Source organism: Hetaerina americana, unplaced genomic scaffold, assembly GCF_022747635.1.
Source record: "Hetaerina americana unplaced genomic scaffold, ioHetAmer1.1.p SCAF_31, whole genome shotgun sequence".
Lineage (NCBI taxonomy): Eukaryota > Metazoa > Arthropoda > Insecta > Odonata > Calopterygidae > Hetaerina > Hetaerina americana.
Window position 1 is genome coordinate 1028539 of NW_027286886.1, and position 26825 is coordinate 1055363.

At 36.6% G+C, this 26825-nt stretch overlaps 2 protein-coding genes across 2 annotated transcripts in view; both read left to right on the forward strand.

Annotated features, from left to right (window-relative positions):
• Positions 1-4794, forward strand: part of LOC139691264 (IQ motif and ubiquitin-like domain-containing protein) — a 28431-nt gene extending 23637 nt beyond the window's left edge. Inside the window, exons 8-9 of the mRNA XM_071589017.1 lie at positions 627-812; positions 3165-4794. Of these exons, the coding sequence (XP_071445118.1) occupies positions 627-812; positions 3165-3317 (339 nt within the window). The 3' untranslated portion in view covers positions 3318-4794. The remainder of the gene's footprint in view (positions 1-626; positions 813-3164) is intronic.
• A 4887-nt stretch (positions 4795-9681) lies between these two features.
• Alg3 (Alg3, alpha-1,3- mannosyltransferase) lies at positions 9682-26064 on the forward strand. The gene is made up of 7 exons (XM_071589024.1): positions 9682-9999; positions 10091-10338; positions 14161-14321; positions 16303-16423; positions 20166-20368; positions 21019-21255; positions 23460-26064. Exons 1-7 carry the CDS (start codon positions 9813-9815, stop codon positions 23596-23598), a joined length of 1296 nt encoding a protein of 431 aa, XP_071445125.1. The 5' UTR covers positions 9682-9812; the 3' UTR covers positions 23599-26064.
• The last annotated feature ends 761 nt before the right edge of the window (positions 26065-26825 follow it).

Consider the following 26825-nt stretch of genomic DNA (forward strand, 5'->3'; position numbering starts at 1 on the left):
AGGGACCTGATGTAGAGTAGGATGTTGTGTTTTGCTAGGGGTCACAAATTATTTAATTAGTAATTATGTCCATCCAAAAACCTACCTTAACCGGTAGATTACCTAATAAATGCATTTGCACATAGTTGACACGGGCTTTAAAATTCATATTGTAAGAAGTTAAACTCTAGGGGAGTTTGGTGGATACTTAGAATGAATACTTGGAATCCAATATCTTAGAATGGTGGTGAGCTATGAATAGAAGTTTCACATTCTTGCCAGATGTAGATCCATATAATCCTTAGGAGGTTTTTACAATTTAATAAGTATGATCCTTAACCTCCTTGTTGACTTAAAGAATTCATAGCATCTTCCAATTTCCCTAAAAATGGTTTAAAATACCTCCAGCATATATGCTGTCTGGTTGGGTATAGCTTTCTTTCCTTTTATTTGGGAAAGGCTTTAATGTGAACAATTGATTTTTTCCTTTATCAGACAGCATTTAATATGGAAATAATCATCTTTCTCCTGTTGATGATGCGCAGCATCAAAACCATGGTGGTGAAATATTAAATCCTTTTGGTGGAAATGTTAAATTTCTTTTTACCCTCATCTTCCTCCTGTTGTAGAAAATATTTACTTTCTAGGAAGAAGACATTCATTACATTGTTAATACCATTTGGCATGGAAAATCTGCTCTAAGTGAGACCAAAGATGTTAGTTGCCTTCGACTATGTCGTTTTGACAATTCAATTGCTTGGTCACCATGGAACTGCTTTCTCTTAACTGAGAAAGAAATGCGAGCTCATGTATTTGTTGATAATCATCTTGAGGTAAGTATCTGAATGATCAAGAAGTGCATTCAGGCTTATTTCAGGTGAAAATAAGTTGCCTTTCTTTCTGATGCATGTTTTAATAACTGCATTCATGTTATAACAAAATGAAGAGGGAGGTTAACTTTGGCATAAGACAATGTTCCCCTTCTATTAAGTCAGCAGAATAAATTACATGACTCAATTATATGCCTGAGCGACATCATTTGGAGCTTTAAAGCTTTTGTGCATTAAACGTATTTTCAATATGAAGATGCTGAGCATGCATGAATACTGAACCTCATTTAGTTAATTTTTGATTATCCATATGTGAATTATCCATTTTGTGGATTATCCATGCTTTCTCTTCAAAGTGCCTAAAAAATTTAATGAAATTACTATTGTACGGAGAATTAAATGCTTTGAAGTTTCAATATACTTTCAAAAAACATAAGTATGAAATGGGCATTCTTGAAAGCTTTTAATTCCACAAAATGAAAAAGCTGTCAATAGTATTTAGTGTATAATTGTAAACATTTTTGCACTCTCTGTACTTTCCCATTATCTCTTCCCTTGCTTTTATTAGCCCTGAGAATTCCATATTCTCCGTAAGGGTTTACTGTGCATCAAATAATTCATTAATGATCTATACTACATTATTTTAATTGATATCATATGATAAATATGAATCTGACTGATTCAGTGCATCCTATGAAGCCACATTATAATTAAAAAAGGGTGAAATAGTCACAATAATAAAGCTCCCATAAATATAGAAGCCTGAATGTGCTTTATAACGAAAATGTAAGTATGCAAAAGTTTATAAAGTGAAGGTAATATTATCAGCACACACTTGTCCTAACCTTGTAGTAAAATCAAGGTATGTTACAAGGTGTGATCAAAAAAAGACTGGACTGATTTTATTCTGCGCAAACTGTTCAACTGATCGAAATGAGACACAGTGCGCCATCTAGCGACAAATCTGATGACTTAGACAAGAGGTGTTGCATTTGTTTACGTCGAGTCATTACACAGCAGCAACGGTACGTGTGTTAACCTGTTCATTGCCGCGTGCAATGACAGCGATGAAGGAGCTAGAGGAGAGTGCGTGAAATTTTGTATCAAACGTGGCAAAAGTGCTATGGAGACATTTGGAATGAGTTAGCAAGCCTTTGTTAATGAAGCTATGAGTCGAAACCAGTGTTTTGAGTGGTACAGTCATTTTAAATTGGGCAGAACCTCGACAGATGAAGATTGGCGAACAGGGCGGCCTTCCACTTCAACAGACCCCAGCCATGTCAAATTGGTGAACGATTTGGTGCGGGCAAATCGCCGTTTAACTGTTAGGGTGATAGCCGAGGAAGGGAACATTAGTTTTGGATCCTGTCAGATAATTGGAGGAATGGAAGGAAGCCATCAGAGTAATCTCGTGGGAATCTCATTATGCACCATTAAGGCCTATATCCCAGGAATTAAATTTGGAACCACTCCTGTGCATTTATATTAACGTTTTTAATTTTTTATATATAAACAACATTGGCAACTATTCCCTTAAGTCTGACTATCATTATCATTACACCCGAGGAAGGCGCAACTACCATTTCAGCAATATTAGAACTAAAGCATTAAAAATAGGTTCCAGGGAAATGGGCATCAGATTATATCACAAATTACCCAACGGTATAAAGGATAATTGAGGAACTACTTCATCAAAACATAAATAAAAAATATATCCACAATGTTACATGTTCTACTCGGTTGACAAATATCTTAATAATATTCCTGATCTTTGAGTCCATACTTTTAGATCATAGCAATGCTCTTAGTCTAGATTATAATAATGCTCCATGATTTTTAATGTATATAAAAAAACCATAAACACAGTAATCAACCCAAAGGTCGGTTTGGTAGGTGATGGTAGAGTTCAACCAGTACTAAGCCCGATGGCGTGTGAAATTCACACATCAGAGTAGGGGGGCCAGTTCCTTTCCCTGTGCCGGTTTTAACGTACGGTTTTAATGTACTCGTATATATGTGTGCATATTATATTTAATGTGTGTGTGCGTTTGTGCTTCATTTAATGTAATTTTTAGTACCATATTTTGAATCTCAATTGAGCCTGTATGCATTTGACTCCTTTTTGACATGCTTTATATCAGCAAGGCCACAAGTGATGCAGGTCCTACTTTATGTCAACTAAAATGCATTTTAAGAAAGGCTAAAAAAAAAATACCTTTAAGAAAATATCTCTTCCTTAAATGATAATGCATGTTTTTGAATCTTCATCTACCATGGTGTACTTTCTTATTTCTAGAAGCAGCTTATTACCTTTTCCTTGTACAACCTTCACTAATTTTTGATGATTTTTTTCAGGTGTATGGATCATGGTTATTTGAAAAAGTGAGAACAAAACACTTAATGGCTCGTTTGCATTTCCAACATCTGTGGAATAAAACTTCAAAACCCTTGCAGAGTAAAGCCTGGAAGAACATCAAGAGATCTCACAACATGCAAAATATTTCTTGATTATTGTCAAAAATATATGAAAATAGTGTCTTGTAAAGTTTAATTGAAGAAGAGATCAATAGAAATCAGGCCCAACTAGTTGTGTCATTTTTAAAATAATATTTTTTTGCATCTATGTAATAAGAGACCAAAAAAAAGACCAAGCATGTGCTGGCATTAGTCAAATGAAACCCATGTGGGCAGTGGGCACTCTGACACCCTAAGGCAGTCTGCCAGCCAAAGCTGCCACCAGTACCATGGTCACTTGCAGCAGCTGCAGGCAGAAGCCACCTGGCGAGTTTGGCCACTGCTCGTGACATGTTTCCCATGCTCCTCCAAGGAAGCTCTTCAGCAAGTGGAAGAACTGTTTCATCAGCTCACTATGACAGCAATTAAATTATTTAAGTTGTTTAAACAATGAAGTTATTGCATACCACATGATATAACTGTAAAAGTAAACAAGTAAAATAACAATGCTCAAATCATTCTTTCCAGTAGTTTGTTTTAAAATGACAGTGGAAACTAACTTTTTTCCACATTTCATCTGAGAGATGTACAAAGGTCGCTATTTTACTCTTAATATGCTAGTATTGGGGAAAAGAGTAGAAAGGGTTAACCACACTTCCTCTGAGCTGATAGAATATCTCATTTGGCATATGATGGTTACTATGATCATTTTCAAACAGTGCCTTTGGAACTGGCCTTTCATGTGCACTCAGAACTGATTTGACAGCTCTGCTGCTAAGGGTTTGGGGTGTACTTCTACGATACTTAATGTTGCCAAGTGAACTTGCTTTATTTTGACTGGGGCTGCTACTTGATTGTGTACGCTATAAAATTACATGTACATCTCACAAGAAGGTGTACCTGTGGCTCATATGAAGAGTCCCTAGAGATCACCAGAGAGAGAACATGGTCTGGAAACAATGGGATGAACCTCAGTTTCCATTATTTTCATGGTGGGCTTGGCCTAGAAATTAAAGCGCTTGGGGTTGTGGAGAAATTGTCTTGTTGGTTTCCAAATGGACATATGAAAACTATAGTTATGATTTTTCTCTGTTAAACATTGATTTAAAATGTAACAATCGTGTTATGAAGCTCTGGCCTCAAACAATCACAAATGAATGAAGTTCTGTCCTCAGTGTTAGAACCTACTGATTTGTCACTCTTTGATCTAGCCTGACTTCCCATTGCCTTAATTTCACTAGAACAAAATATTCGCTTTGTCCAAGCTGCTTCAAGTTCATGCACAGCGAGAGTATCAATCACCTTGAGATGTTGACAAAGCATTCTAATTCAAATGTCACTGACAGCAATAATTCACCAAAATAACTCCTACAAAGCACCTGATTAGTTGTGTGCACAAATATATTGAAGCTGGAGTTGAAACCACCACCATGACCTCTTGTGTCGATACATGTGTGAATACGTGTCTTTAATCATGCTCTGCATATTTTTAGTGTGGTGATTTATTATGTTTTTCATGTGTGAACATGTCATAGCAAGGACCAATATCTATAATTTACAATGGCAAGATTTTATGCATGAAATAAATTTTCTCTTGCAATTGAGCATTTTCATTTTTAGTGTAACGAGTGCTCAGTGCCTCGGGTACTGAGATAATATTTCCCAAAAATCACACAACAAATGGATTGAAAATATAAATTGTAAAATTTTAAAGAATATGTCCACATCATTTTTTTGCTGCCATCCTGAGATTAGGTGTGTGCAGCAAGTTGGAGAGCAATATCAGGCAAAATAGCTGTTGAGGGAAGGGAAAAATAAAATAAAAATATGAATTGATGCTTCCATAACCTGAGATTTTAAAGGCACAGCTGGATAGGAAAAAAATCATTTCCTACCTGCCGAGGTTCTCAGGGATTTGTAAGCTAGTCTCTATCTTTGCTCTCAATGAGTTTCCATCGGTTGTCATACCACCTTTATTCCCAATCCCTACTCCCACGCATACTAACAAACTGAGAAACCAATTTTGTCTGCTGAGTATACTATTTTATATATATAAATATATATACACACAAATTATATATATATAAAAAAAACCATAAACACAGTAATCAACCGGAAGGTCGGTTTAGTAGGTGATGGTAGAGTTCACCCAGTACTAAGCCCTGTACGGCGTGTGAAATTCACACATCAGGGTAGGGGGGCCAGTTCCTTTCCCTGTGCCAATTATGGTTTCCCAGGAAGATCTGGTACCCGAAAAATCACATAGCTTGGGTGGAGCTGCAGGTGCACAGAGTGCCTTTCCCGGGAATCAAACCCGGGACCCTCTGGTCAGTAATCCAACGCTCTACCCCCTGGACTACCGCGACCCACCTCTCTCTCTCTCTCTCTCTCTATATATATATATATATATATATATATATATATATATATATATATATATATATATATAATAGTATATATATATACTATTATATATATAATGTAAATGTATATTTATATATATCTATATAAATATATATAAATAAAAATATATATATAAATATATATATATCCCTCCCCGGACTACAACCTTGACGTGGTAGAAGGGCTGTTGCATGCCGATGACCCCTAGAGCTGTGCTGACGGGAGTAATAATAATTGCTCCTGGTAGGGTCTCCCATACCAGATAGGTCGAGGGTTAGGAGCCAGACGAAAGGTAGTCCACGCAGCATCTGTTCCTCAGTGAGGCGCCTGCAATGGCGTCTGACCCCAGAGGGGCGGCCATAAGTGATGGTGTCACGTTAAAAACACTATTGAGGAAGGCAACGGGAAACCACCTCAATTATCATTCCCAAGATAAATATGATGGTCACTAAAGAGATTTTGAGTCCTGGCAACTATGGGGCTCGGCCCAATCAGCCGTGTGTCATGCATGGCAGCGGGGGAGGCAAGGCTTCCGCGGTTGTCATCCCACGAAACCCTTGCAAGGGAAAACGGGCAGCAGCAGGACAGAAGACGCAGGAGAATTTAGTTAGAATAGGAACGTGGAATGTTAGGACAATGATAAGGACAGGGAAATTGGAGAATGTTAAGCGAGAAATGGAAAGGGGAAATATAGATATTTTTAGGTCTATGTGAGGTGAGATGGAAGGATAGCGGGGATTACTGCAGTGATAATTATAGAACATAATACAGCAGCGGGGATGAGAGCCAACGAGAAGGTGCTATAGTATTAAATGAAGAGGTAGGAAGAAGCGTAGTCAACATAGCACAGGTAACGGATAGAATATTACTAGTAGAGATAAAAGCAGAACCGCCGAACTTGGTTATTATTCAGGTATACATGCCACCGAGCAACCATACGAAGGAAGATGTCGATAGGATATTCGATCAATTAGAGGACATAATCGCGTGTGTTTCTGCAGGGAAACATTTGATAGTGATGGGGGATCGGAATGCGATGGTAGGTGAAGGAAGAGATGGTGTTGAGGTGGGGGACTATGGTTTAGGCACGAGGAATGACCGCGGGGAGAAAGCAGTTGAGTTCTGCAGGAGACAGGGGTTAGTCATCACCAACACTTGGTTTAGACACCACAAAAGACGCAGTTATACATGGAAAATGCCAGGTGACTCAGAGAGGTATCAGCTAGATTATATTCTGGTTAGAATCAGGTTTAGGAACAGTGTGAAAAAATTCGCACAGCTTCCCGGGAGCGGATGCGGACTCTGACCACAATTTAGTTGTTATGAAATGTAGTATCCGTTTCAAAAAGATAAGGCAGGGGCAGCGGGTTAGAAAATGGAACGTAGAAGCAATAAATGGATTGAAAAGGAAGGAATACCAACAGGTGGTAGAGGAAATCATGGAGGATGGTAAAGAGCTAAGTACTAGCGAAGAAAAATGGGAAAGTGTCAAGAAAGGGTTGTCTAAAGCCGCAAAAGACATTATTGGAACCGTTAACGCGAAAAGGACTAGGAAACCAAGGATCACAGATGAGATGATTACAAAGATGGATGAGAGAGGAAAATGGCAGAATTGGGAAATTGGGAAAAACTAATGAGTATATTGCAGAAAATAGGAATAGATTGGAGGGAAAGGAGGCTAATCCACAACCTGTACATGTCTCAGACTGCTCAGGTGTGAGTGGGGAACGGGGAGTCTGAATGGGCAGTGATAGGAAGAGGTGTAAAGCGGGGTTGCCCATTATCACCATTGCTGTTCAACCTGTATGTAGAGGAAATGTTTAAAGAGGCATGGGAAGAACTGGAAGTAGGAATGAAAGTAGGCGAAGAATTCGTAAAATCAGTTAGGTTCACTGATGACCAAGCTTTAGTTTGTCAGTCAGCCAAGGGGTTGGTTGCAAGCATTGCTGAGTGAATTGGAAATTCAGTGCGACAGGTATGGGATAAGAATCAATATTAATAAAACAAAGGTTATGCGATTTTCTAGAAAGAAAAAGGCTAAGCTTAAAATTAAAATAGGAGGGCAAAAGTAGAGCAGGTACAACAGTTTACGTATCTCGGTAGTGTTTTGGACCAACACGGTCAAAGTAGTAGGGACGTAAGGAGAAGAATTGCTCTAGGCAAGGAAGCTCTTACAAGGAGGAGGGAGTTGATGACAGGGACGTTGGGTAACGATGTTAAGAAAAGACTCGTACAAACTTTGATATGGAGCATAGCTGTGTACGGCACAGAAATGTGGTCATTGAAGCAGGAGGATAGACGTAGATTGGAGGCTTCTCAAATGTGGGTGTGGAGAAGAATGGGTAAGGTGAAATGAGCCAAAAGGAAAACAAATGAGGAAGTACTTGGTATGGTGGGCGAAGAGAGGGGTTTGTTGGGAGAAATCCTATGGAGGCAGGAAAAGTGGATGAAGGGGGTATTGACCGGCGTGTATATATATATATATATATATATATATATATATATATATATATGTATGTATATATATACATATATATATATATATATATATATATATATATATATATATATATATATATATATATATATATATATGTGTATACACACACATATACATATTTTTTATATATAACCATAAACACAGTAATCAACCTGAAGGTTACCCTACCAGGAGCAATTAATATTACTCCTGCCAGCTCTAGGGATCATCGAATATATACACACACATACATACATATATATATATATATATATATATATATATATATATATATATATATATATATATATATATATATATACATATTTATAAACACAGTAATCAACCCGAAGGTCAGTTTGGTAGGTGATGGTAGAGTTCACCCAGTACTAAGCCCGACGGCGCGTGAACTTCACACATCATGGAAGGGGGGCCTGTTCCTTTCCCTGTACCGGTTATGGTTTACCAGGAAGATCTGCTACCCGAAAAATCACATAACTTGGGTGGAGTTGAAGGTGCCCAGAGTTCCTTGCCCGGGATTCGAACCCGGGATCCTCCGGTCAGTAGTCCAACGTTCAACCCCCTGGACTACCGCGACACAAATATATGTAAGTATATATATATATATAAAGTAAAACGTATGTGAAAGTCTCACGGATGTGAATAATAACGTATATGAATTTAGCACTAGCGAACAAAGACAAAAACACAAAATTGAAAAGAAACTCACACGTATTTGAGTTTTCGCTGATACAAGCCACCTTTCTCAAGGAAGAGAAGGGAAGAACACCTACATGGTATGCTTATTCTATAAGGAATTCTTTAGCGCAATAATACTCCCTGGGTGTAATTCGTTTAATGAAAAATCGGAATCCTGGAGATATCAGGATTCGAAATGGAAATTTCAATCTGTGAATGAAATAAAGTTGTCTGAATGGTAATGCAATGCGTACGAGGTGGAAAACGTGACTCTCGGGACTTCAGGAGATGGACTTGTCTTTTCATAATAATGAGAGCTATTTGGGGATTGAATCGTTTGTCAATTTTCCCGTTCAGTTACTTGATATTCCGTCGCTTATCATATTCACGTGGAAATTTAGAAAAAAGAATTTCATTAAATTACGGAATGCTGTATGACACCACTTTATATCTCCGCCGAATATAAATGGTGAAAACTATTTTCGTAACAGTCATAACTCCCTCCCTCCCGCTGCGTTATCAGCTGGCATGAAGTATAATCAACCACAGTGAAGGCCATTCAGGTCGGCACACTAACGCTGTGAAACTCAATTTTCCGAATTGTATGCTTGGCCTGCTTAGGGAAGGCTAAATGTCGGTCCTAAATTTGGGACTAGAGAAATTTTAAGCTTATCTTTTCACGAAAAATAATTTTGTTTTTATGCTTAACTACCCTTACTTAAAATTTTGTCGCTGTTTTTTTATGTTAAGGGGAATTCGAGTATTTTTTATTGATTAAATGGGTTTGTGTCTTTACTAAGTTGGCTGCTCTCGCGATATTCTCTTGTAGCTAACTTCATTTGTGATTCATTTTCGACATGTGGAAATGCATGTTTCGATCGCGATACGTTTAGGCTAAAAGTTGTAACAAATCGCTTTGGCGTTTTAAATAAATATCTATATTTTTTGGACGTCCCGCAGAATTTAAAATGGCTCGAGGGCAACTTACAACTTTACAGTTGATGAAAAAGACATTGCAGCGTTATGCGGTGGACAGTTTTAAAGGATTTAGTATTAAGCGTTTGTTGTTTGACCATAGCGGATTAGGATTTATGGCAAGTGCCCTATTTTTGTGTGAAATTGTGTTAAATGTGGCAATTGTCAACTTAGTTAATTGTGAGTATATTTAATTTTTCTCATGTCTGAACATTTATTTCACCATTAGGAGTATTTCAAAACTGTGTTTTAAAACATATTTTATTTCTAGATACCGAAATTGATTGGAAGGCGTACATGCAGGAGGTTGAAGGTGTAGTAAATGGCACCTATGATTATTATCAACTGAAGGGTGATACTGGACCTCTAGTCTACCCAGCGGGATTTGTTTACATTTTTACAATACTCTATTACCTGACTGACCATGGGAAAAATATACAAATGGCTCAGTACATATTTGCTGGCTTCTACCTGTTAGTTCTTCTGCTGGTGTTCAGGATTTACATGAAAACTAAAAAGGTTAAATTATTCTTATACCATGATGCACAATATTCTGAACGATTAAAACCTTTAAATTTTGCTAGTTATTATAAGTTGTTTGAGTACGAACCACACCCGTTTGTAGTCCGTGTTAAGGTGTATCACTTCAGTGTAGCCAGGCTCAAATTATTTTCCTATGATGTGTAGATAATGCATCGAATAACAATCTTCGAAGTGTGCAAGTATGCATATTTGCTGGTTTAACGTCGGGTACGTGCTTTGATAGTGGGTTTATAGTATCAAGGCTTATGTTTTTTCTTAGCCCGAACGTGCACGTATTGATTGAGGAAGCATAACGCACTTTGAACCCAAAAGTCAGACTCGTCATGTGCCGTCTCGGTTTTTGTAATAGATAACTCAAATTATCTATTTTTAAACTATTGTGTTCTATGTAGTATAACCCATAAGTGCATATTTCCCCTGGGTATATTTGTCCACAAAAGAAGCAACAAGCAACATTAGCCACTTTACAGAATAAGACCAGTTATTTCTCAGTTGAAATGAAAGGGTAGATGTAAATATGGTCTCACTCTCTGTTCATGGGGCTTAGAAGGCTTTCTATTTGTAATGGAATTCACTCTGTAATATCGATAGCACTTCTTTTAATTCCTGTTAAATATAATGTGCTGTTGCTAGTATAAGATTCACATAAGCCTGGTAGTGACTAGGTCATTTGCAGAGAGGATATGAATTATGGATATGTAGAAACCCTTATAGTTACTACACTTAATGGTAACTACAATGGCTATCTCCAATCACTAGCTGTAAAATATAGTAATAGATAGTATTATACCAATTTTGTATGAGTTATCTTTGGTGTCTAGCGGAGATATGTTTTAGGGCCTTTCACATAAATGTAATATAAGTCATTCATTTATTAATAGTTAATTTTTTAAATATGAAGGTGATGTTCAATTGAAAAATTGTGAAAAGCTTTATCCAGGGTTAATTTACTGAAAAGTAATTGATCTTGAAGTAGTTTCAGTCAATTTATGCAGCATTTCCAAATTATGTATTGATATAGCCCTTGGCCCTAAAGATATTCAAATATCTTTAGGGCCAAGGGGCTGACCTTATTTATTTTGGGGAGTGGGAGTCTTGGCACTTTGACTTTGCAGGAGCTTGCAGAGGCAGCGGGGTGAGTGGGTGGGGTCTTCTGACTTCACCCTCTCTTGGAAATCCACTTGCACCAACATCTCTCCACTTCATCCCTCAGGGTGCCCACTGTGCCACTATGCCAAGTCACCAAACCTCTTTCGCTTGCCTTCATTCCCCCTAAGTGCTTTTTCCCCCCCTTGAGTTTTGTACCGTTTCCCATTCTACATGTGATTAAATGATAATTTCTGCCATCTCCACCTTCTCGTCTCTGGATTTCCTTCTCATTTCCCTCTCTTTCACTTTTAATTACATCTTGATCACCTGTCCTTTTTCTGCTCATTGGAAGTGGTTCATGATTAATACAAGCATGTGATATATTCACGAAAAAGATTCATTGAACTGCCCATATTTTGATTCAATGCTTCATTGTTGGGTGCAAATAGGGAAAAATTCTCCCATGGATATCATTTGGAGGGAGGGGGATTTGAGGATGTGTCAGGGGAAGGGGTGTGTTAGGCCATTGCTTACAGAAGGGTGGCCCTTTGAGGAGAAGAGGATGATAGGAAGGAGAGTGGTGAATGGGAGGAACATAGATTTTGAGGAAGTATTGGCATTGCTTTATTGTTCAAAATGGTCAAAAGACTTATACTCATCAGTAAAAAGCCCCACATCAACTCCATCTACTTCCGCCCTTCATTCCTTCCAGCATTCCTATCTCTGCCTCTTTCTTGCTCGCCTAACATTCTCCCCTCTATCACAGTTTTCAACATCCGATCACCCATCAGAATGCTTTGCATTAATCTTTCCTACCTCATATGGATTTATCCCAACAATCCCCTTTCCTCCCCCACCATACCTAGCGCTTCTTCATAGTAGTAGTAGCTTTACAGGAAGCGACTGACAACTAAAGTCATTTGGGCTGTTGGGGATGGAAGGGAAAGGGAGAAGGGTTGAGAGAAACCTGGCATTTGCAGTAGCCAACTCTTAAAGGAAATGCCTAGGGGTCCATAGATTAACATCCCACCTGACAGACGGCATCACTTAGGGTGGTCCCCATTCAACACCTCAAGGGTGGATTGGGATACTACAGGAGAAATCTGCCATAACCAGGATTTGAACCCTCCCCATCCTTCTTCACACCCACATTTGACCTCCAATTTATTCGTATCTTCCTGTTTCAATGATCAAGTTTCGTCACCATACTAAACTATGCTCCATATCAAAGTTTTAATGAGCCCTTTCTCAACATCCTTGCTCACCGTCCCTGCCATCAATTCCCTCATCCTTATAAAAGCTTCCTTATCTAATGCAATCCTTCTCCTCATGTCCCTACTACCTGGACCATTTTGATCCAAAACACTTCCGAGATAGGTAAACTGTACCACCTGCTCTAGTTTTTGCCCTCTTATTTTAATGTTTAATTTAGCCTTTCTACTTCTGGAAAACTAAATAGCCTTTGTTTTAATTACTCTTATTCTTATCCAATATCTGTCGCACTAAATTTCAAATTCACTCAGTAATGCTTGCAACCCCTTGGCTGACTGACAAACTAAAGCTTGGCTTTCAGCAAACCTAACTTTATGGATTTCCCACAGACTTTCTTTCCTAGCTCCAGTTCCTCCCAAACTTCTATAATCATTTCCTCCACGTATGCACAGGGGTGATAATGGACACTCATGTCTTGCTCCTCTTCCTAACTCTACCAATTCAGACTCTCAATCTGCCTCTCACGCATGAGCAGTCTGAGACATGTTGCAGGTTGTGGATAAGTCTCCAATCTATTTTTTTTTTCTCCATTACATCCATTAATTTTTCCCAATTCACTCTAGCAGGAGCTTTTCTTAAATTACAAAGCAGACCAATACGTCCTGAATTTATTCCTTGTTTCTCTCTACTGGTGACCTTATTCTTGCACTGGCAAAATACGTGCCTCAACCCTTAACGAACCCAAACTGATCATCCCCTAAGTAATTAATTGCCCTGCTCTCCATCCTTGTGTTAATGATCCTGAGAACCACTTTATCTGCATGCAACATCAAACTTTTTTCTGTCGCCCTCACTTATTGCTGCATTTTCCTTAGTTGGAATAGGAACTAACACTAATCTGGTGAAGTCTTCAGGGCATTTTCCTCTCTGATAAATGCTGCAAATTAGTACTTAAAAAAACGCTTTCTCCATCCTTTACTTGAAGCTTTAAGTAGTTCCATGGGAATGTCTACCCACACTACTTCATATGATTTTATTTCCCATAATACCGTCTATATCTCAAGTGAAGTCAAACTGGACATAAGCTATCCTCATCTATGTCATATTATCTTTCTATGTCTATCCTTGCTCTCCTATTACCTGGCTGGCCTTCTTTATACACTTCTTCTATATACTACTTCCATGTCTCTTGAATCTTTTCTGGTTCAACTAGTTTTTTCCTGACTTATCTCTGATCATTAAAACAGATTATCCCTTCTTGCTTCCTGGCAGTGTTTTAACCTTCCAAATAATGCACCAAGTTCACTCATCCCCAGCAAACTTTCCATATCTTTGCACTGCATCCTCTACACTTATTTTGCTCCATTTGTTACCTGTCTTTATTCTATAAAAGTTATGAATCAATTGAATTTATGATTGAATGCCAAATGTCACTGCAATTACTTATTGTATAAAATAATGTTAGATTGTTGACTTCTATTTATTATTGCCTTTTAGGTTCCTCCTTATGTATTGGCATTTCTCTGCTGTACTTCATATAGGATTCATTCTGTATTTCTTCTGAGAATGTTTAATGATCCTGTTGCAATGATGTTTTTATATGCTGCTTTAAATCTATTTCTTGATTCATATTGGACGGCTGGAAGTTTGTTTTACAGGTGAGATGCCAAATTAAACAATTTTAAAACATCATAAACACAGTAGTTTGATATAATCATTTGGTAAATCTGTTTGAAAAATACCAAGTAATTTTAGTTTGGAAAGAATGGTCATATTTAATAAATGTGCTGGTAGTATGGATGGCTTGGTGAATGATATTTATTTCAGTTTTGATGAAATACTTGGGCGATAATGATATATATGATGATATTGGTGATTCATTATTTCATTGAGAAAGAGGCTGGCATTTAGCCACTTTTTATATTTAATTATGCTAATTTGATAATATATATAACAACGGTCACTGTATAAACTGTGTATATTTAACAATAATTTTTAGCCACACTACCTTGTCCTCCCTCTCAAGTCTATGCTCTTTGTCTTTCTGTCAGCTATTTTTAGTAATTAATCACCTCCTTTTAGTAATTAATCACCTGTACTTTATTTATGCAGTAGAACCTTGCTTAATGGGCCCATATAGTGAGTAATTTTCTTAAGGTGCAAAAATATTAATTTAAAAATTCCTCAGTTAGTAAGTGCCTTTTTGTGTAATGAATGACAAGGAGAGGCTGGAATAATTGCATTCGTACTGCTTCAGTTTATGCGTAGCACTCACTCTGCAAGCATGTTAATGTTGCTGTTGATCATGCATTTTTCCAAACCTGTGTTTAGACAAATTATTTGTAATTTTTTTATGCAAATTTCGATTAGGTCATATGCATAATTTTGAACATGTCACAATAAATATCCAAGAAGACAGCCATAGGAGAATAAAAATAACCGTAGAATTGAAAAGTAAAATCATTAAAAAGTGGGAACAAAATGTGAGCGTGGTTGAGTTAGCATGCATATAAAATCAGCCGATGGCAATGATTTGCACTTTCCTCCAGAAAGAGGGCAAATTAAGGAGATAGATGCTTCAGAAGAAGTGACAAAGAGTATCTACTTAATGGCTGCATATTCTGAAAAATGTTGAAAGGTGGTCCTTTTATGGATAAATTAAAGCAATTTCAGGTGATGCTATTAGCAAGAACATCATTTGTGAGAACGCAAAAGTGATTTTTGCTGACCTCTTTACTTGTTAAGAAGATGCAAGGATCATAAATGGTCGAAAAAATTGTATTTAAGGGAAGCCATGGATGGTTTGAGAAGTTGAAGAGGACTATCATCCACAGCATGGTGAAGCAAACAGCTCCGACTCAAAGGCAGCAGAGAACTTCCTCGGTGACTGCAAGAAGCTTGTAATTCTGAGGGCTACCTGCTGCAACATGTTGTAATGACAAGATGGGAAAAATATGTCATAGCAAACCTATAAACAAGCAGAGGAGATTTTATTACTTGTACGTTGAGAAGCATCACTGTAATTAGGCAGTGGCTTTGTGCACTAAAAATTTATCTATTGATAATGAAGCACTCAAAATTTGGAAGCATTGGCAGAAACAATTGACTCTAGATGGCTATCTAGGAGAAAGAATTAGGAATGTATCAACAACTAATTATTTTGAATCATTTTTTTTTCTACATATGGAATTTGAATTCCAGGTTTGTTAATTTTCTAACGGAAGAAAATATAAAGGTGATTCATGATCCTAAATAATGTATATAGGGTTTTCCTTGAATAAACCTTGCACATAATTTATTTTTTTTGGCATGGAATGCATTATTGTATTTTAAAAATTGCTTTGCTTAATGAGTGTTTCACTTTAAGATTCCCGAGCGAATTATACGAATTGTGGAGATAAGTTCCACTATATCTGCCATATATACTAATATCATCACTATTATCTGATTATGGGTTATTAGGTGATTCTGTATTAGGAGACATGCTTTATACTTAATGATAATATACCTCAGAAAATTGTTAATGTGGTGTAGTAAATGATTGATTTAGTGGTATGTGAAAATCTTACTTTTTTCATGGTTAATTGTAATGAATTTTTAAAGGCTGTTAATAACAATATTAATCTCTTTTCTTTTCAGTTTTGCTGTATCCATTAAAATGAATATTCTTTTATTTGCTCCTGCCTTACTCCTGGCATATTTAACATCACTTGGACTCCAAGGAACAGTAATTCAGTTAGCAGTTTGTGCCAGTTTACAAGTAAGTTAGCCTTCAAAAGAATGATGTAGATGGTAATGAGAAATGGATCTTTGCACCCAGTATTCTAGACAAATAGGGCTGGAAAAAATTTGAGAAAAATTCTACCAATGGGGAATTACGGGGGTCATAAACCATTAACTCTTCAACACTGTTCACATTTAGGAGAATCCATCCTCTTCCCCCTATTTCATAATCACTGCTTACTCCTATGTTGTGAGTGAAAGCCATATACAACTTGAAGAAGGAATATGTTATTGCATTCTATAGTAATCACTCTCAGAATGAAATGCAGTGGGAAATATGAACTCTAGGAATTCAACTCCATTAAAAAGTGTCATTAAACCACATGCTACGTTGTAGTATATTTCAGGGTGTCTCAGTGGAATCTTTGGAGGGAAGACTGATGGCAAGCAAAAAAACCTTTTTGTTAAGTTAGAGTGTTAGCCTCGAAGCTATCAAAACATGGTCTGTGAGCTGCTCTCATGGTTTCCTTTTTTTCTTATGCTTATATCTTCAAAACATCTTCTTTATGGATTGGCCTTTTTTCTGTGGGAGGAGTCTTTCAGATGGTAAGCTATCTGATGAATTTCTGCTCAGAAGTTAATATTCTGCTCTTTTGGTACATTTTTTGAATAAACCTTCCACCAGTTGTTCCCTAAATGATATTTGATCAATTTTATTGCCAGTATTTTCTCAATAGGTAATCATTGCTCTACTGAGTAGCTTTCAAAACAACTGAATTTGCCATAGACTGTGGCAATTATTTAAATCAGATGTGTCAGTGATATCTGATCTTTGAGGTCTACACCACTTATGCGGTGATGGTAGTCCACTACACAGATTGATTTTGTTGTCTTCTTTGCAGCCATTTTGTACAGATGTGGTTTTATTCGATATAAAGTGTAAAAAATTGTTACTGTTTTCTTGTCTCTCCATGTCATCAGCATCACCTGGCCAGAATGATGCACAATAACTTCTCCAATTTTGAGGCTTTTGCATTTTTCATATTGCGAAATGGCCTTCTGCTTAATTTTCATTGTTTAGGAAAAATTGGTGCCATTTTTTTCAGAAATATTTTGATAGCAGGATGATTAGGATAGTTCATCCACATAATGTTGATTCAATAAGGGTTCTACTAATTTCAGGACAATTCACATTGCTTTACTCATCAAGTTCTGTAAGTTTGAACTCCAGAACTGTGTCTTTGCTAGTGTGGTCAAAGAATGCCCACAAATATCCACTGCTTGCACTTCACTGTCAAAACAATAATGTCTTCACAGAGCTTGCAGATTTTAAAGCGAAATTTTGATGTTAGTCTAGGCTTAGGTGATACTACTCAACCAAATGACTGCATGCATTGTTCAATGCACTGATGTTTCAACTATGGTTGTTTTTTAGTAAAATCATCCCCAAAAACAATTTAAAAAATACGAACAATATTACTCTAATTCTGTGCCTCTCTCCTTCCGATTCACCAAATTACATTGAAATTCTTTTGATGCCCAACATAATTTTCTTGTTCTCTCAGATGAAATTATACACTTATCCTCATATTCGTCACCATCAACAAATGTCATGTCAATTTCCTATCAGTCATGAACCTCATTTCCACTTTCACTATCAAGTGACCAGTTATCCTCTGATTCATTGCCTAGTAAGGCTTCCATCACTTCAATTTAACAATCAAAGTCTATTTTTACTAGCGTATGCTATTGACCTTTCAAGGAGAAAGTAATACAATTTAACTCCATTTCAGTGTGGCAAAAATCAGGTACACAAGGTGAATTCTTCTCAGAATATCCACCGGGTTTAGTTCCACATTGCTACCTATGTTTCAGTGGTTGGCTCGTCCATCATCATTCAGCCCTAAAGTTGATGGATGAGTCATCCAGTAAAATGTCAGCAGTAATGCAGAACCTAATACAATGGAATAAAATCCCAAAGAGAATAAACCATGAACATGCACCGGAAAAGCATCATATTCTTGTTCATCACACACCCAAGATCACGTGCCGATGCTAGTATCCCAGGCTGAATTTCATTTTAGGCTCACTGCAGTGAAAACCGGGAAAAATAATGTTTACATGTCGAATTTACTTTGCTGATTGCTGTGAAACCTGAATGCACCTGCACAAGACAGAGAAGAGTATGCAAATGATTCATTCGAGTTGACCCACAATCAACAGCCGACTTTTTCTAATGCCTTAGTTTTTAGGACACAGAATGTTCTATTATGTTTCTTTCCAAAGGCCCTTACACTCTGGAAAGATTATACTGTGATGCCCTCAAATAACAGATGCTGCAAGGCATTGAGTGATGCATTGAATTTGATATCGTAGTAAGTATATATTCCCCTATGAATTTCCCCCGGAATTTTACTAGGGTTTGTGATCACCTAAGCTCTCATGGAGTTCATGAGGGCTTCCAATCAACGTACAAAATGAAAAGAAGCATTGATTTCCAAAGAGGGGGAGAAGAAATTAATGAATTTGTTTTTCGCTGAAAAACATCATGTAAAATATTTTGCCATCATTGTATCCAATATTTCCGCTGAAACTCTCTACTGTTTTGTAAGGGACATGAAGATTGGCAATTCGCCTTGGCTTACCTGATTGATACTACAATTAATAGTAGTTTTAGGGGAGGCAACCAACAGCTAAGGTTATTTCCGCCATTAGTGATGGATGGGAAAGGGTGGAGAGAAACTCGGCGTCGGCATTAGCCTACTCTTGTCGAAAGGCACCAAAGGGTCTGCAGTTTAACGTCTCATCCGATGGACGCTGCACTTACTCAAAGTGAACTCCAAAAAGTACCTCAAGTAGGGATTGGGATACCACTGAAAAATATTTGTCGTCTCCAGAATTTGAACCCGGGCCCTCTCGGTGGGAAGCGTGTACGTTAGCCAGCTACTACAATTTTTGTCCATTTTTCAACTATAATTCAATTATAATTATTATGTTAATATATAATTATATTTCAAGTGTTTGAGGTGAAGGAAATGTAATTGAATTTTGACTGACCTCTGGGGCTTACTGCTCAACTAGAGACTTGGTATATGTGTGTACTTTATAATTCAGAGTATCACGGTACTTCAGATATTTAAGCCTTTGACTGTCGCAATTTGAGAATTTGTAAACTTGGAAAGTAATTAATTGAAGATAGCCCTAATTATATAGTAACTGTTGAGATTTGTTCTATAAAGTTTTTTATAGCATTATAAATACATAACCATCCATTGGGTTGCGATAAAGGGAAAATCAAATTTGGATATCATTTTGAAATCGGTATAACTTTAAGTGGATTTACACTTAGTTATAATCAGTAATGATGGTCAAAGGTACTTTTTAGAAAACTGCAACATTTTTAACTTTTACTCCAACCAATGTTTAACTGATTAATACTATAATTTTGGTGTAATTTTTATATATTTTGATCTCTTTCTTTTCTTGCTACCCTAAATTAAGGTTACTCTGTTACTGGCAATTTTACGAGTCAGTAAATTTGGTTCTTTAAAAATATGTAATGCATATGTAACTTAATGTAACAAAGTATTTGCCAAAAGTAGTAAATTAGCATACAAGCTCTCTTTATGGTGATTGAAAGATAAAACCAGACTTTCTGTGTTTACCTCTTTTTTATTAAAATATTGATTTGTTTGTCATGAAGATGGGGTTGCATGCTTTGTGTGTGTCTATTTGTCCACTAATCTGAAAATTGAAATCTCACTTTAATGCTCTTCCAGGTTGTTTTAGCATTGCCATTCATTTTGACAAATCCAGTGGCCTACTTGATGAGAGCATTTGACTTTGGGAGAGTTTTCCTTTTTGAATGGACTGTTAATTGGAGGTTTCTTCCTGAGTGGCTCTTTGTTAATAGGAATTTCCACATTTTACTGCTGGTTATCCATGCTATTCTTCTTCTTGCCTTCTACTCATACTGGAAAGTGTAGGTATCTTAAATGAGTGTCTTAATTTAAGATTTTAATTTATTTTGACAAAATATTGACATAATGTGCATTGTATGGTCAAATAAAATTATGCTTGTATCTCAATAAGTTGGGTGTGGTTATGAGTTAAAAATCAAAGGTTTTCTGTGTGGAGAACATTTTAGCTTTTAATGTAATTTGGAGTATTCATCTTCAGAGAGGTGGAATAGGTTGTTGTTGAACTGAGTGATATGTACAGAGCTAGTGGCCTTTTTCAAATTTAACCATATACATGTTGAGGCAATTACATTGATCTTCCTGGAAGTAAGCACTGAGTCATGCAGTGTTTATGAAATTGCTATGAGTTCTCAATTCAGCAAACCCATTCAAGTAGTAGTACTTGTAGTTTTCCCTGACATTGTCACAACCCTTAGAGTTACATAATCCTTTTGCATAATTACAATTCAAAATTATCATGTACCTACAGCATCATGAAAAGAGCATAAAAAATGTTAATTCATGCCAGTGATGTTCTACTGTGTATGTATTGAATTAAAAAAATATGTTAATGTCAGCATTGGATAGTGAATTTTAGTTATTTTCCTGGTTATTTTGCTGAAATCCATGTGAACAATCTTTTTCAATGGATTTGTATTGATTTATCTTTCAGCTGCCTCCAGAGCTTTGCAAGGATGAAACACGTGGAAAAAGATTTGAAGGTCCAAATGAAAAAATCCAAAAATAAAGTCGACATGAGTGTGACGGCTCGTCTTTTCCTGCTGCCCCTGTTCACTGCCAATTTTATTGGGATTGCTTGCAGCCGATCTCTTCATTATCAATTCTATGTTTGGTACTCTCACTCTCTTCCATACCTTCTTTGGTCTGTGCCTTTCAGTAGCACATTCAGGTAAGTCACATTGTGGATGAATTGGTTGTTATTAGAACAGGAGAAGAGGGTGTAAGCTAATGGGAAATATTTATTCTGGGAGGTTTGAAAAATTTAAATAGTTAGATCCAAGCTCAGCTTGCAAAGAAGCAACTCATGACAGAGAGAGTCAAAAGCTATGGAGAAATCAAAAAGGACCAAGTATCATCACTAGACATGTGTGACGTGACCCTCTGATGCCCTCTGCGATTTTCAAAAGCACTAGTAGGCAGCTATCAAAAGACAGGCCAGAGTACTTTCTTATTTGCATGATTTTTTGCCAAAAATATTTCTGTGTTCTTAAATCTAATAGGTTTTAATGCTTTCCCTACCATGAATGGCTCCTGTTTGTTGCTGCCTTTACTGTTTGTATAAAACAGTACTGAGATCCTCTCTTTGCCAAGTTGGCCCTGGAGGAGTGGTGGCCCTTTCAAGTAAGAGGATGAGTTGGCAGGTATCTGTGGAGTGAGCGGAATTCATTGGCATGGCATGCATCACAGGGGGCAACAACCCCCTGGCAGCTTGGGTGACCACTAAATGCCTTGACCCCTTGCTCTACTCATCATGGCTTCTGATAGGAAGTTCAGATTTTCTACTAAACTTGATCAAAACATTATTTTTGAGATTATTTTTTTCTCTCTTCTGCATTGCACCTATTTACACGAATGCTGTACGTTTTTTTAAAAATAAGAAGCTATATTTACTCTACCTTGCATTGGCAGGCTGATTGTATTCTTCATATGCTTTTCAGAGCCTATGGCTTCTTGATTTTCAATGACAAGCACACCATGTGCACCATTCATGTTCTATGAAACATCTTTACCCAAAGGTAGGCATGGAAAGAAAAGTGATGCATTTTTCCAGTTGAAACCACAAAACTACCGAGGTTAATATATAATTCACTGTTAATTTTTTTAATGATGACTCAGTTTAACGCTTGATAAAATTCAAACCAAATCCAAAATCAGTCAAGGTCTTCTTCACTAATATTTTCTCTTTTTTCTTGCAAAGGTTAATTAGAAAATATATCTTTCTTCAACTCAGATTAAATGTTTCAAGACATTCTTAGATGATCCACTTGGGGTGTGATCAGTTCACCCCATAGTATAATGAGCAGTTTCTCAAGCTGCAGTGCCCGACTAGTGTCCTCAAAATGACCTTCATCTAAATATTTGTTCATCTTGGCTGCATTTTGGCAATTTCATTTGAACCCCATGCCTTTCTACTGCTGTACGCATATCTGTACTCATCCACTGCAACTCATGCCCACCCACACTCTGTTATAAGAGCATGAAGTTCTTATGGCCAAGCTGAGGTGACATATTGCCCTCTTCAGCCAGTTCAGTCATTGGAGCAGCCGGACCTTGTGGCCATATTTCTCATTTAACCTTGGTTGTATACCCCCTCCCCTCCATCTCTATACTTGTCAACAAACTCCTTTGGAACAAGCGCTAGCAGTTCTGTACAGAATATGTAAAATAAAGGCTACAATTATGCATATGTACAACATCATTATGGCCAATGGTGCTTAGGAAACCACAAATCTAATGTGTGAGAATGTTCAATGCTTTCACTGTGATGATTCTAAATTTTACTTTGCCAAATGAGAGTTGTTTCCCATGGGAAAAGAGAAGAATCTGCTGCTCTACAGCTCTTGTGGATTAGCTGTCACTGCTGGTGTCTCTACAGCCTCTTTCATGTGCAAATGTAGTGGCTGATAAGCAATCTCATTCATTAGTGTGTTGCTGCCAAGAAGTCTCTTCTCTGATCCCTTTCCATTGATGTCATCTGGCTGCGATGTATATTTGGGTGTGGTGGTCAACATGAGAGCACCAGCAAATTGCAAAGATTGGTGTAAAACAAGCCTGTTTATACTTTTGAGAACTACTTGTTCTGTGCTTTGCTAACCTTGACAGTAGTCTAGAGGAATAGAAAAAAAATACTCAGAGATGGCTCAGTCCTCTTTGGTCTCATATCATTCCCAATAACATATGCACATGGTCTATCATGCTTCTAGTTATTTAGAGCAATGATTAGTGACTTGAAAATTGATAAGTGAAGCTCAATTCCGTAAAAAAATTGAACTGTTTTTTCTTATAAATTCAATTTAAAATTGAAGTTGGTCATTTTTGACTGAGGTTTCAAATTCTTAAGTTCCTCCTATAATTTTATTCTTATCTTTCCAGACTTTGCATTCTAGGGATCCTGGAACTTTGCTGGAATGTTTTCCCATCAACAAACCTCAGTAGTGCAGTTCTTCAAATTTGTCATTTGGTAATATTGTATGGTTTGTATAATAACCGAGAAATGGCAACTAAAAAGTGAATTTTGTTAGACTCTGTTCTTTTTAATTTTTGAATGCAATATTCATTGGATGTTTTGTTTCACAAGGTTATCTGTTTAATATGAGTTATGTTTGAGTTTGTTGGATTAGGATTTTATATTTCTCCTTCCTATTACAGTTCCATGATGCCCTTTTATATTATTGTCTCTGGTATCTAATGCGGTCCAGTTGCTATTGGAAATTTTCATAGATTCAGATATCATCAAGAAACATGTTGTTTCATTTTGTAGATCTAAAAAAACCTTTATATTGCGCAGTGTATGTGAAATCAATAATTTTGGAGTCATATGTGATTGATATCATACTTCTAAAGTGGGTGTCAGCTGATCTCCAGGAATGCATTTTCATTGAGTTTTACTGTATATAATTCATCCATCAATGGTTGTCATTCAGTCATCATCCATCAATCATCATTCATTAGTCAAACATCTTTATTAGTCCAGTCATTTTTATAGCTGTTCATCTTCATTGCTCAAGGAATCACCACATTCGGCTGAAGATGCAGCATGTTCATTGGAAAAATTATGTTCATCAAATCTCTAAAACCTAATTGCTCTTGGACAATGGGGTAGAAGTTTTTTTAAAATTACCATTGTAGGAAATTGTGTGCAAGCCATGTGCTAACTGTTCATTAGCAGTTGAATTCTTTTGCTGGCTTGCAAGAAATGTTGCTCATTTTGTCAGAAACTTTTTATTCGATAGTTTGTAATGCCCAGAGTAATACATGTATTTTATGAACCTTTTGACATATATGCAGGTGGAATGCAACTTGTACACTGTATTCATCCATGCTTCATCATGGATTAATACCGCGTTGTCATTTCTTGCAGAACTTTCTCACTTATCCTCATCGTTCACAAAACAAGGGACCCTATGAAGGAGAGGAAGGTATAGTTCCTCTTCTTTAGCTTCCTCTCAATGCAGGAAAGCTCTAATGTCATTAATAATGTCCTTAAGGGAGATCACCATAGATTAGGATTCTCGGGAGAATAAAATAGTGAGTGGAATGAAAGCAGTCAAATTGCTCAGTGTTGACCTAAATTATATTGGGATGTTAATTTCATGAAAAAGTTTGTTAAAAAACGGCACCATACCTTTTCCTGTGCAAGCTGGTTTTGACACCACCCTCGGAGCCATGATGAATTGCAGGAATGGGTAGGGAAAGGGTCAGATCTGACTGGAATTGCTGCACATGCTTATTTATTGTTTTGGACCGGAGCTTGGAGGAAGGGCTATATTGGAACAATCCTTTAAGATTTCAAATGAGTGAGCGCGCCGGAGATTTGAGTAATATGATTTTGACTGAGTTATGACAGCTGATGATCAAAAGGCTAGAATAACATGTAAAACAAAATGAATGAAATTAATAAATGCTTATTATTACTTATATTAAATTATTTACAACAAGAAATTAATTGACATAAGGTTTACCGCATAAAGAACATGGTAACACCCAACCAGAATCCAAAAACTAAGGATTTTGAATACCATTTTGATAATTTCTTGAAAAATTGAAAAGATGATAGTAGAAGTGCCACTTGAATTTTAAGATGATAAATGACAGCATTGAACTATTACATAGTGGATATAGAAATATCTAAAGAAATATCAAGGTAAATGAACTTTGAAGACGTTTCACAATGTAAAAGTTATTCGCCTTGACCAGGACTTGAACCCAAATCCCCTCCATTGGTTAAAGCGTTCGGCTGGAAATGAAGGGATCAAGTCCTGATCGAGGTGAATGATTTTTATGCACTGTGAAACTTGTGTATTTCAATGATTGTCATTGGATGACTGGATTAAAGTAACTGTTGTGGCATATCCAGCAGTTCTTTAAATGTACTTAATCAATTATCACAGTATATTGGTAGATATGACCTGCTGCCATGCAGCTATTAGCTCTAGTTCTGGCTAAAATGGTTCAAAACTCCATCATGGAAGTGCAAGTTTGCATTACGTGTTCCTTTTTGTAATGTTAGCAATATTTTTGTTTTCCACCCCAATCATCAGAAACTAGTGGTATGCAAAATGTTGGCCTTCAATTTTGTGCCAAGTGCTGTGAATTAGTACTTGCCAAAATGAGTTGCATTTACTGTCAATCTTCAATAATATTCTTCGAACACATTAAGATCCAAAATACTAATTAAACAGCTGAGTCAATTCCCAACTTAGGAAACAATAATAATATTATTAAAAACTTATTTATCTGCTTTTGCTCTGATTATTTGACACCATTTTCTCCATTTAAGATTACTATTTTTTGCAATTTTCAGAATTTGGTCAACATTGCATTATTTTAAACAAGATATCTATTGCTTCACTGTCATGTTCAAAGTGCAGGCTCGTTTGATTAATTGTAAATAATCAAATTTATGTGTAATCAGGATTCTATGTAAAATCAAGGGACTTCTGCATATCTAAAAATTTTCAATCTTTGAAGCAGAATTTTAAATGTGGCTGTGGCAAAAGGTGTGCATCTTTTTCTAAAAATCATGGTCACTCACGGCTATGTATTGGGACTAGTAAAGCATGGGATGAAATAGAACCTTAGTTTGTTTTGATCATGCCCTTTGATTTTTTCTTAAAAGTCTGTAAATTATTACCCAGTGCAAGATTGGTATTTCTTATCCTAACATTTCACAGTGCATTCTGGTACTTGGAATAATCGTGGTTTGCTGGTTATTATTGTTTTTCCCAAATGAATCACTTAAAATCTGATGTGTGTACCCCATGATCATTGGTCATTGGAGAATGATTGGCATAAATAAGATTGACCTTACTGCAGTCAACAGCGTAACCAACAAAATTATTTTATGCAAAGAAGTTAATGTGCCTTACTCTCCCTGTGATCATTATCCCTCTGTTTGCAGAGAGAGATCCTGTTTTTTAAAGTTGTTTGGAACTAGTGCATTTTATAAAAATGAATTTTTCAAAAAAGTGGTATGTTCTTGTTTTAAACAAGGTAATTTGTGTGGGTGAGCTCAAATGTACAAGGGTAAACTGTCAATAAAATCTTCAGAGAGTCCTTTTCCTTACTTGTGTCAAATTTATGGATGAATATTTTGGAAATAATTAATTAATAAGTATTGTTACTATTTACAAATAAGCAGGGAGAAATATTATTACTTAGATTTTGACAATCAGTCGTGCATTAGAACCTTTGTATGCTTAATCAAAATTATTCTCATGAATTATTGTGCAAATTCTA